The 12531-nt window shown below is 40.8% G+C and overlaps 1 protein-coding gene across 1 annotated transcript in view; it reads right to left on the minus strand.

Moving 5' to 3' along the window:
* LOC118750261 overlaps nt 1-10311 on the minus strand; it is a 17935-nt gene extending 7624 nt beyond the window's left edge. Inside the window, exon 1 of the mRNA XM_036484987.1 lies at nt 8979-10311. Coding sequence (XP_036340880.1) covers nt 8979-10311 — 1333 coding nt within the window. The remainder of the gene's footprint in view (nt 1-8978) is intronic.
* Between the last annotated feature and the right edge of the window lie 2220 nt (nt 10312-12531).

The raw sequence follows: 12531 nt of genomic DNA on the forward strand, positions 1-12531 counted from the left end.
ATTAAATATATGTTTTTTCACCCTTCCGAAACCTTCCGCTAGATGGTAAGCCGAGGTGTATCAATTTTGAGTAAATTAGCGTCCTTCAATTTCGAAATATTGAAGTTTCAAGCATTTCTTAAATTTACCGTTATATGAGAATCGGCCGTTATTTTAGTCCGATTTCAATAATTTTCAACGTTTTGCTTACACGTGGCAAGTACAATAACCATACCGAGTTTGGTACAAATTGGTAGAACGGTTACCGATGTATGTACTTATATGTGATCATAAGTGGGCGGTGCCACGCCCATTTTCCAAAATTTTACCATAAACGTATTTCTTGGTAAAGAATTGTTGCAAGCATCAATTTTGAATAAATTAGCTTCAATATTTAATGATTTATCAAAGATTTTGTATTTCTCTAAATTACCGTTATAAGGGATGTGGGCGTGGTTATTGTCCGATTTTAAAAAGTTTCGGCGGTTTTTTATGCTGTACCAAGGCCAACAACTGTGCCAAGTTTGGAAGAAATTGCTGCAGCGGTTACCAAGATATACACATGTAACCATAAGTGGGCGTGGCTACACCCATTTTCCAAAAATTTATAATATTCTTATTTTTTCGTCTAAAACTTATTATAAATATCAATTTTGAGTGAATAATCTCCAGTAGTTACTAAAATATCGCAGTTTTCGTATTTCTGAAAATTACCGTTATATGGGAAGTAGGCGTGGTTATTGAGCGATTTTAAAAATTTTCGGCCATTTGGTATGTTATGCGAAGGCCAACAACTGTGCCAAGTTTGGAAGAAATTGGTGCAGCGGTTACCAAGATATACACATGTAACCATAAGTGGGCGTGGCTACGCCCATTTTCCAAAAATTTATAATATTCTTATTTTTCGTCTGAAAATTATTGTAAATATCAATTTTGAGTGAATTATCTTCAGTAGTTACTAAAATATCGCAGTTTTCGTATTTCTGGAAATTACCGTTATATGGGAAGTGGGCGTGGTTAAAGTCCGATTTCGCCCATTTTCAATACCAACCTACCTTGGATTAAGGGAAACCTACATACCAAATTTCGTTGAGATATCTCAATTTTCGCTCGAGTTATCGTGTACACGGACAGACGGACAGACGGACAGACGGACGGACAGACAGACATGGCTTAATCGATTTCTTTTTTCATCCTGATCATTTATGTATACATTTGTCTATATCTATCTCGATTCGTTTTGGCTGTTACAAACAACCGTTATGTGAACAAAATTAATATACCCTTGTGCACAAGTGCGCTCGGGTATAAAAAGAGAAATGTGATAAACTGTGTAAAAACTGAAATCTCATACAAAAAAAGTCAAAAAAAGGAATAAAGGAAAATGGACGGAAGAAACTAGGTAAGTAATACAACTACAAACTAACTCTTCTCTTAGTAATATTGCTATTTATAAAAAACTATATACTTAAAAACTTATATGTACTTTGAAAACTCTCTTAATACCTAAGGCTAAATGCTTAATGTAAAAACTCAATAAAACTTCAACTTAGCAAAACTTCGAATGAATACAAACAAAAAATACTGAATAAAACTCTAACTGAGCAACATTTCTACTGAATAAAAAAAAACTCAATAAAACTAGAGTGATTTTTTTCTTCATCCACTGCTGGTAGAGTTGGGGATATTGACGTCGTCGATGCTCTGGCTACCACGTAGACTTTAATCCTCTCCTGTGCACTTGTGTAGGTTCGGCTCACTCTAGAGCAGGTGGTCAGCGTCTTACGTTGATCCTGGCTCAGACACCAAAATCCGATTTTGCTGCTGGTGGCCTATGGAAGTGGGTATCCCTCACCAAAGTATCTGCGACTTTCCGTCCAGTAGTAGTGGTGTATGAGCGGTGCTTCTTGTCCCAAAATTTGATGGTTGGGTATGGGTGACACAGATGCTCATGTGTAAATATATATTGCTGTCAACTTTATAGCGGCGACGTTCCTTCCTCCGTGGGGGTCACAAAAACTCATCCAGGCATTGCCTTTAAAGGTCCTTTTGCAATTGCTCCGCGGGCGACCTGAAAAAAACAAAACACACACATTTTAATCGTTATGCTCGCATTTTCGCTATGCTACGCTTATGTAAACTTGCATATCACGCACATATATTTCCATAAATCTTCTGTGCGTGCACGTACATAAGAATTTATTTATGCCAAATTATTTGTTATGGCGGCACTAGTAACGCAAAACACTTGATTTCTACACCTTTAATAGGAATCTTTAGAGCTTACCTCCTATTCCAATTAGCCAAATTCGACGACATCAAAAAATTTTCTTCACCGGACGGTTGGCGATATATGTGCGGGACCGCTAGCTGTGCGGGTTATGGACAGTTTTATTTTTATTATTTTTTTTTTTATATTTTTCACACTATCTTAAGGGAACTTTGCACTTTCACTAGCACCTTCAAATAACATGTCACCACTATAATGAATCCGTTGGCCATCTTTAGGGCCTTTTATACGGGTGTCTAAGTCAACAAATTTCACTCAGGCGAACCGCAATTCGGTTCAACGGTCCCCCAACCAGATACCGCATTCACACTCACACACTCACACCGCTTCACCGATGCATTTCTTGCTAGTGCTACATGTCCCAAACTTGCCCGCCACACACGTTGATGGCGCTACATGTTGCAAACTTTTCCGCAACATGTGTTGCCGGCACTTCTGTGGCATTATGGCTACTATGTCTGCACCCACACATGCTTACACCCACACTTTCGTTCAAGTGCCTGATACGCACGCAGCCGCCGATGGTGCCTGCAACATGGAGCGTGTGCGTAAAAGAGTTAACAGCGCAGCCTGTCTTGTTGTTTTTATTGCGTCCAACGTGTGGCCTCGACCCACGACTCATAGCCGGGCAGCATTGTCACTAATCACTGAGCGTAAGTATACATTTAAAAAACGATAACACAGGTCTACTTATATTTACTCAATCCTATTCTATATCACAGATGACAGAAATAAGTAGTTAAATAAATATCACAGATGTAAACAAGTATAACTAAAGTAATATCACAGGTAGAATAAAAAAAGATAATAATAAAAATAAAATATCACAGTAAGCATATGGTGTATAAATAACTAAATTTATAAATAAATAAATCTTAAGATAAGTCAATAAATAAAAGTGTATAAATAATAAAAATAATCACAAAAATAGTCAAGAATGGTAATAAAAAAAGAACAAAATAAAATAAATAATATAGTCAGGTTTAAATAAAGTCAAATATAAATAAAAGTCAACCATATCTGTAACAAAGAACATTTAGCACACGCACATAACATTCAACAAGCAACATGCCACACAGGGCTACATATAACCTTACCCCTATTTTGCAAACATATCTTTAGCGTGGTATATGCCGAACCTTTTCCCCTTACTATCACCAAGCTCATACATTGAATTTCCGATAACATTTAGAACGATACATTTCATATATTTTGGAGCTAATTTGGCGTTATAATTATCAATTTGCGAGCTTTGTTTAAAATTTAGGCAATATACCACTTGTCCGATTTGGAATTTTATATCCCAACTCCTAGGGCTGGTTTCTCCAACTCAACTTAACTTAGTTTAGCCACTTTTTGGACTTAAGTCAAAAGTTAGCCTACGTTTTACACAGCTTATTCATGACTAAGTCAAGAAAATTGGCTTAACTAAGTTAAGTTGAGATGGAGAAACCAGCCCCTAGTGTTATAAACCTTCTTACTCCTTTCATGGGCTAACTTCAGCTCTTTCATAACTTTGTCTCTTATCACTTTCAGCCTATCGCTCGTTGCCGCAACCTCGCAATCATTGTCTCTCAGGGCGCCCAACTTTCGGTATAGCTCGTATGATGCAGCATGCTGTATCCTAGGCATACCGAAAGTGGCGTGATACGGCGATGTATTGATTGCTTAGTGCGCAACACTGCGAAGTGCGAGGGCCGCGTCGCTGACATGCTTGTCCCAGTTTCTCTGGTTTTCTTTGATAAAAGACCTGATTATCTGTAGCACAGATTGGTTGACCCTCTCGGCAGCGTTTCCTTGAGGTGAGTAGAACGCTGTTTTAATACGCTTTGTGCCGTATTTCTCCAGAAAACTGCCAAACATGTCAGAAGCAAATTGTTTTCCATTATCGGAGTGTATGTATTCGGGTACACCGAATACGTGGAAAATATCCCTTTCAAAATACTTTATAACTACAGCTGAAGTTGCCTTACGCATTGGTTTTAAGAACACGAATTTCGACAGATGATCTAGACATTCAAAGACATACACATTACCGTCACAAGTACGAGGAAACGGACCCATAAAATCTATAAACAAACGCTAAAAAGGTCGTTCTGTTATATGCTGTTTGCCCATTAACGGTCTCTTAAAAACATTTAGTGTTTTGTTCGTCTTACAAACTTCACAATCTTTTATGTGGCCGCATACATCGGCTACCATCCCTGGCCAGTAGTATTTCTCGCACAGTCGTGCCAAGGTTTTGTGAATACCACCATGACCAGCCGAAGGTGAGCCGTGAGAAGGCTCAACCAGCCCCGGTCGCAACTCAGACGGAACCCAAAGCTTTCAGACTTGGTCCGCTAGAAGCTCGTCCCCCCTGTCAAACCTTGTTCGCCGGTACACGTAGCCGTCCGATACACAGAGGTCAGGAAGTCTGTCTTTGTTTTCCGTCACGGTCCTTTTCAGCTCTTCGTATTCTTCCGACGCAAAACACGGAGATTCTAAGCATACGTCCAACACTTGATCGCCTAATTTTAGTTCGTCCATATTCATCCTTGATAGCGTATCAGGCACTACGTTTTGAGCTCCCTTTCTGGGCTCAATCTCGAAATTGAAGTTTCAGCTCCATCTCGCCAATCTGCCAGATAAATCCTTTTGGTGCATAAGCCACTTTAGGCTTTCATGGTCCATGATGATGGTAAATGGAAGACCTTCGACGTATGGCCTGAACCTCTTAACTCTTACGATCGCAGCGTAGCATTCGAGCTCAGTAATGCTGTAATTCTTTTGGGCTTTGTTTAGCTTAGCTGAAACATACGCAATTGGTCGTTCGTTTTGGTCGTCGTCTAATTGAAACAAAACCCCTCCCACTCCGTCTGTCGATGTGTCACATTGGATATAGACGCGTCTGTTGAAGTCCGGATGAGTCAGTACGGGCGCCATAATCAAACTTTGTTTGAGCTTCTCAAAGGAAGCTTTGGCCTCGTCAGTCATCGTAAACTTTTTGATTTTGTCTTTTGAGAGGCAGTCGTGCAGTGGAGCTGCGATGATCGCATAATCCTGGATAAATCGACGGTACCAACCCGACATGTCCAGCTGTTTTGGGATCTTAGGTTCGGGAAAGTCTCTCACAGCCGCAACCTTGTTGGAATGCGTTCTGATACACCCATCACCGACTACGTAGCCGAGATATCGCACCTCTTTGTAACAGAACTTGCTTTTTTTACGTTTATTGTCGATTTTGCATCACGCAAACATCGAGCGACTTTTTCTAGCAAACATATATGGGACGAGAAATCTTCTGAACACACTAACAAATCGTCTAGATAAACAAATACACATTCACGTAACGAAGCGGGTATGACCTTGTCCATTAAACGACACATTCTTTGTGCCGCGTTGCACAGTCCAAAAGGCATGACTGTGAACTGGTACAGTGGTCTACCAGGTACAGTAAAAGCAGTATTTTCCCTCGACTTGCGTTCTAACGGAATCTGCCAAAACGCGTCCTTTAGATCAATCGAGGATATGATCCTGGTATTCTGGAGTCTACTGAGAATTCCGTCTATGTGTGGGAGTGGATATGCGTCCTTTATTGTCCTTTCATTTACCTTACGGGCATCTAAACAGAGGCGATTTTTCATTCCTTTAATCACCAATGAGACCGGTGAGCTCCTGCTACTATTGGGCTCTTCGATGACTCCCATGCTCAGCATTCTGTTGAGTTCAGCGTACACTAGTTTTTGTATGGCCGGCGAAATCGGGTAGTGACGCTGCTTAACTGGCAGATTCTCGTTAGTTACCTCAATAACGTGCTCTTCTAGCTTTGTCTGGCCTAACCCTAACGCTGCAAATGAGGGAAACTGAGATTTCACCCATTCCAAGGCGCTCGTCTGTTCTGATGTCAGAACATGTTGCACGGCATCGAAGGATAAGCACCATCGGCGTGAATGAGTTCGGAAACGCTAGAATCATTCACACCCCCATTCATTCCCTTGCTCACAATACTCATTCCAAAAGCTAACCAGAAGTCAATACCTAAATACACCTCTTGTTGAAGACCAGGTACTATTAAAAACTCTAATTCCCTTGTTTGGTTGTCTCACAACACTGGTAACTTGATGGCTCCAACTACGGCAGTCTCTCCTCCGTTAGCTATCTTAATATTCTGGCCCCTGATTGGCAGAATCATATTTTCTTTACCTTTCAATAGCACACTTGCGTTCTTTCCTAAACAGCTATCACCAGCACCGGAATCCAGTAGGGCTAACACTTCGTACCCCACAATCGTGGTCTTGGCAAAGAACCTATTGTCTACTTTAAGGATCACTATAGTGGAAACTATTTTATTATAAATTCTTTTCAAATTCTTCTGCTTTTCGCTCATTTTAGCTATTTTCTTAAAGTTCCTATGTTTTTTCTTCTTACCTACTATTTCTTCCAAAAATATTCGCCTACGCGCCTCCTCATATTCCACCTTTCGCTGATGTAAACTTTTTATTTCCTGTTTCTTCTCAACTTCATTATTTTCCTTAACTTCAGTTTCCTTTTCTCTTTTTAGTACCCTCATTTCTTTTCCTCCGGGTTGCCCATTTCCTGGCTGAAGCCCCCGGTTATCTCCGCCAGACTGGAGTTTCCTTTACTTTTATAAACACAAAAGGACGAATCACCACCACAAGCAAAACACAACATATTATGAAATGACGACTTACACTTGGTTTCTCTTTGGACCTCAGCCGGGTTTTTCGTATAGTGGTCCACCGGCATGCCGCATGAGAAACACAACATTAAGTGGAAGGGTGAAGGACAAAGGGATTTAATGGTGGACTTGGACACCGTAGGACAAACAGATGCGGACGTGGACGTAGAATCACAGTTCTTCACTGGGATGGAGTGTTGTGGTTTCCTATCAAGTTTGTTCCTATCAAACGCTTCTAACATTTTATTGTCTGAGTTCTCTACTGGCTCTATTTCTAACTCGTTTACGGCTCTAGCTCTACTCTTGTTCTCCTTTATCACCTTCTCAGCTCTTTTACACTCTGACTTCAGCTCCGCCAGAGTTTCCCTTTTGGACGCGAACGTCAAATTGGCTAAGTATGCCTTTAGGTTACCCCTTATTATTCCTACCATCTCCCTCTCAGGGATATTTTTTCGGAGCCTAAAAGTCATGTTATGGATTTCGCTATAGAAGTCATCAAAACTTTCACTGGGCTGTTGATTTCGTTCCATTATTTCACGGATGCTTTCATAGTCGGACTCAGCAGTCGTAAAATGGTTTAGCAGCTCGGCTTTCATCTCGAAATATCCAAATTCAGGATTATCCGCTTGGTCTTCGAGTACCTGCCATTCAAGGCGCCGCCGGAAACCAGACAGTGAAAGTCCGTGAAAAGCTGGAAGAAAGAGATGTTATTTTGTTCCCTCAACTTTTCAACCCGAAAAACAAAACTTTCTACGCTCATTCCTTTGGTAGTGCCGTCGAATTTAATATGTCACTTCTCGAGGTCGACTTTCTTCAACCTCGGTGGCTCACGATCGCCTTGGCAGGCTCACTCCTCTGAGCTTTTGAACCAGCAGCTGCCGAGTCGCTGGGTGGATTGCTCTCTATAGGGTCATCACTTCCCGCACCTCCCAAAGAACCACTTTGCGACATTTGGAAAAGCAGATCAACTTTTTGCGAGAAACTAAGGCTACTATTATGTTCCCCGACCGAAATTTCGTTTGTGATGTGTAATGAGCTATTTTGGGTAGCCAAAAAAAAGGTGTGTCTTCGCGTTCTGGGAAGGACTATGTCGGGGCGGGACCCTTCAATAAACTAGCTAGCAGCCGGCTGGGGGAGTTCTTGACATAGCTTCTTCCAGTACCCATTACAAAACTATGATTTCAGAGTCCCGGATTACCCTACTAATTCGAACTGAAATTAAACACTGTGTTCACATAAAACAAGCTGCCACGGATCTTACTTATACGTCAAAATCAAGGGAAAGTCAAGAGTACTTATAGATGGAATTAGATTGCGGGTGCTTGTCTTCGCCCTCCCTTCCAATGATTCGGGTAGCACTTCATTTTTCCCCAAATCCACAGTGCAACTTTAAACGACCCGCATTACCAACAAATAAGAAAAGCAATTAGCACATTCTGATGTACAGATGAACTTACATATTTATTCTACCAAAAAAAAAATCTTATACTCTAAGTCTTACAGGGCTATACTATGAATAGGAGCGTTCGAAATTCAAATTTGGAAATAAAATTTAACTCCAATCATTTCAATTAATTATGAACTATCCCTTTTTGTTAAATTATCTAAATAAAATTCTGCTTAACCAGTAATTAGGGTCGATATGTACAGTTCGCCGTTAATTCGGAAAAAAATATCGCATGTAACTTTACTTTCATCACATTATCACTAATTAGTCTGCTTCTGTCTATTAACATAACGCAAGGAAAATTAACACGCTTACTAAAAATAATTCTAAGTGAATTTTGCAATAGCATATATGTAACAACAAAAAAACTGGTTTTAGAATTCCGCCCCGTTGACGCAAAGCAAGGTGTAGATCGGCGTAGCCAGAATGAAATTTAGGGGGGCTCGACCCTATTAAGCTGGCATTCCAGGGTACTATTTTATTTATATATAAGGAAAATTTGAAAGTTAGGGGGGGAGGGCGCAAAGGGAATTGAAGCCGCTTGAATTCGAACGGTAAATCGTTGGAAATCATCGGTATACGTGGAATCAGCACATCTTCGCCTTTGAATTTACCGCTGATGATTGTTGCCTCGATCAAATTCGGTGTTAATTTTTTTATTATCACTCTGGTTCCGTTGCACAGTTTCGGCGCGTTCAAGTTCCGAATAAGCATCACTGGTGATCCAACTTTTAACGCCAACGAATGAGGAGGCATTTCAGGTGGCTCCAAAGAATTAAGAAATTCAGTTGGGTAATTAACAGCTTGATCTTTGTCCATTATTGTATCAATCGATTTATATTCGACTGCTTCTCCTGGAATTTTCAATTGAATTTGACCGTTTAATTTACTAACATCATCTTTCTTCGGAGCTAAAATTGCACGTTCGCGGAGCCATTCCGGATTTCGGTAGTTGATCGTTAAGTTCGGAAATACTCTGTCGATGACGTCTTGAATGCTCTGCTGCATTTGACAAAAGTTGGACGGAAATGATATCTCATTTGTTGTGCGATCAATATGAACTTTACCGTTTCCGATATCTAAAAGTTGCTTTGAAAATATTTGGGCAGACGTATCTTGCAGCAAATGCACTCGCATATTTGTTGTGAGCGTAATTTTTTCGACATAGTTCCACAGATGCGATGCCTTTAAGCACGCGTTCAGCTCGTCTGCACCTGCAAGAAGTATAAGAGCGCCTCCCATCGGTTGGTCTTTTCCACGAAAATCTCGCAGAGTTCGGTCAAGTGCTTCGAGCGATTTCTTATGTGCCATGGTGCATTCGTCCCAAATTATAATTTTGCACGTTTTAAGGACTATGGCCATACCAGAGTTTTTGCTGATGTTGCATGTAGATGTGTCGGTCTGGTGCAAATTCAATGGAAGCTTAAGTGCTGAATGCGCTGTACGTCCTCCATCAAGTAGTGTTGATGCAATCCCCGATGATGCTACTGCTACTGCAATCCCATTTCGCATTCGAACTGACGCCAATTTTAAATTGATGAGGAAAGTTTTCCCGGTACCTCCTGGAGCATCTAGGAAGATAATTCCGCCATCTCCTTTGGTTACACGTTGCATGATTTTGTCATAAGCTTTTTTCTGATCAGCAACTAAAAACTCTTTTTGCGTTTGCACAAATCGTTCAAGCTGATTTGCATCAAACTGCTGTTCTCGCATCAAGTCTCTGTCTTGTACAGCATTTCTATCTCGTGTCGGTGCTGGCATACCGAGTTGACAAAGAGCTTTGTTGTTGATTGACATGCATAAGTCCTCCATTAATATTAAAGCTTCATTGAAAATGTCATCCGAATATTCCTGACTTGGATCGCTTGCACGTGCTTGTCTTAGAATATCTTCACTGAGGCTTTCACGATGCATTTCCCACAGTTGTCGAGGATTCGATGGTGCGCATGTTGTTAAAATTATCGCAAACAAAGTTCGTATTTGCTTTGGATGGCACGTGAGTGATGCTTCGGTCAGAGTTGTGTTCCAATTCTGATCATTCTCAAGTAATCCCAGTTTAAAGCACGCTTCTCTGTACGTTTGGCATTCTACTCCGTCGATGATGTCGGCCCTTTGATTGTATGCAGCAACAACCGCAAATAATAGCACTCGGCGTTATTTGGATGAACAGTATACACACGTCCCAATGCATCGGACGAATATATACCAGGATGCTCTGGAACAATTGCACCTCTTTTTGTTCTGTTGAACTTTTTTGTCGATGTGTTCCAAGTATAATATTTGGGCACATCTTGATACAGCAACGTTTTAGCAAAATTTTCGGATGTACACAATTCGCAAAAAGCAGTCAGTGTTGTGTTTTGTGGTTCCTCTGCTCTATTTTGCGCATTTTCTTCGGTGAAGTAAACCCGCTGACCATTTTCCAAATGAACAGCGAGATGTTGAACCGTTGGATATCGTTCGTGAATATTGAATGCAAATATCCGCCATACTACTTCGTTACTGCTGATGTAGCGCCCTGTTTGATATTGCGTGATCTAATCACCTCGATTTGCTAATCCGAATACTGCCATGTCACTGCCCTTGTTAACATATTTACAAACATATTTTATGGACTTTACCGAATTACAATACTCAACATTGATGTGAGCATTAAACATTTTTGAAAGTAGTGGCGAGTATGGCACGATCCATCTATTGTCTATGCCGATATCTACACTTCGCATCTTAATAGTAGTTGTGTATCCACCATTAGTGGGATTTCTTCGCCTATACAGAGGATATCCATCACCTCCAGTTTGAGTTTCAGTAATCAACTCACGTGGATATCGCTTTGTGCATTTGCCGTTTTGCATACATGGTGAATTAGGATTAAAAGTACCGCATGGCCCATGAATCATATTTTTCTTGATTATTTCAAAAAGAATGGGATCTTCGGCTTGATTTGGAAGCTCGGCTGATATAACGCTATCAATTTGTGTAGGTATAATTTTTTGCTTCAACCAAATCAAAATGTGAGCGTGTGGTAAGCCTCTCTTTTACCATTCAATTGAGTACATCCAGCATCTGGTTTCTCCAAAAACAAAATTCTTCGTGATGACATTCATAAGACTTATTAGCTTTTGCTTGAATATTCGAGTGAGAAGATCATGTCTGTGCGATGAGCTCTGGCCTGCAAAAAGCAATTCGGTTATTTCACTCCACGATGGATTGCAAGTGAAGGTGATGAATAGGTCCGGTCGTCCATACTTTCGAACGTACGTCATAGCATCTTGCCCGTATTCGTGCATGTGCCGCGGGCTTCCTGTGTATGTTACAGGTAAAATTACCATTTGTCCAATGTCAGCAATGTTTCCATCATTAGCAACTGCATCACGTAAATGAACGTATTCTTCAACGCGCAGCTTCTTTTGATTTAAGCGAATGAAAAGAAGACGTTCACTTTCGACTTTCGCGTACATGTCCACAATAAACTGTTGGAATAATTCACGACATTTTAAGATATGATTGGATTCATTTCCACGAATCATAATGCGGTTTGCATAATAATCCATGCAGGACACTTTCTTTGTCGTCGCTTCACTTGTGCTGGGGTCGACTTGCCTGATGTTGAAATGATATCCTTCTTCTCCATGGGGAAACAGCACTGGATATTGGAGTGCATCATACGATCGATCGAATTCGGTGCCAACTATTACAATTGCAACATCCCCTGTTACTGGAGCATTGAAGCGCCTTTCATGTTCACCAGCAGGAGCTTTGTCTGCTCTAATAACAACACTATAGCCATCTTATGGCATTTGATCCAGAGCTGTTTCAAAAAGGCGAATCAAATTGTTTTGTTCATGGAACATTGCCTGCAAGCTTGAAATGATCTCGCGTCGGATCCCAGAACTAATTGCGTAACGCTTGTCTACTTCCAGTGCATCATTTCCAGTGAAATAAATTTGCAGAAATTTCGCATCTTGTTGTGGCACTGCGAGCAATGAACCGATTTGGTCGTGATAGATTAGTGCGAAGCCGTTCGTTGCGTTGTTCGGGATTTTCAGAATCTCTGGAGGTTGAAGCTCTCACACGATTTTGTTGTAGGCGAGATTCTCGTTGTTCCAGGGTTTCAGCGTCTCTGGAGGTTGA

This window comes from Rhagoletis pomonella, unplaced genomic scaffold (assembly GCF_013731165.1).
Source record: "Rhagoletis pomonella isolate Grant_MI unplaced genomic scaffold, Rhpom_1.0 Rhpom_scaffold_00184, whole genome shotgun sequence".
NCBI lineage: Eukaryota > Metazoa > Arthropoda > Insecta > Diptera > Tephritidae > Rhagoletis > Rhagoletis pomonella.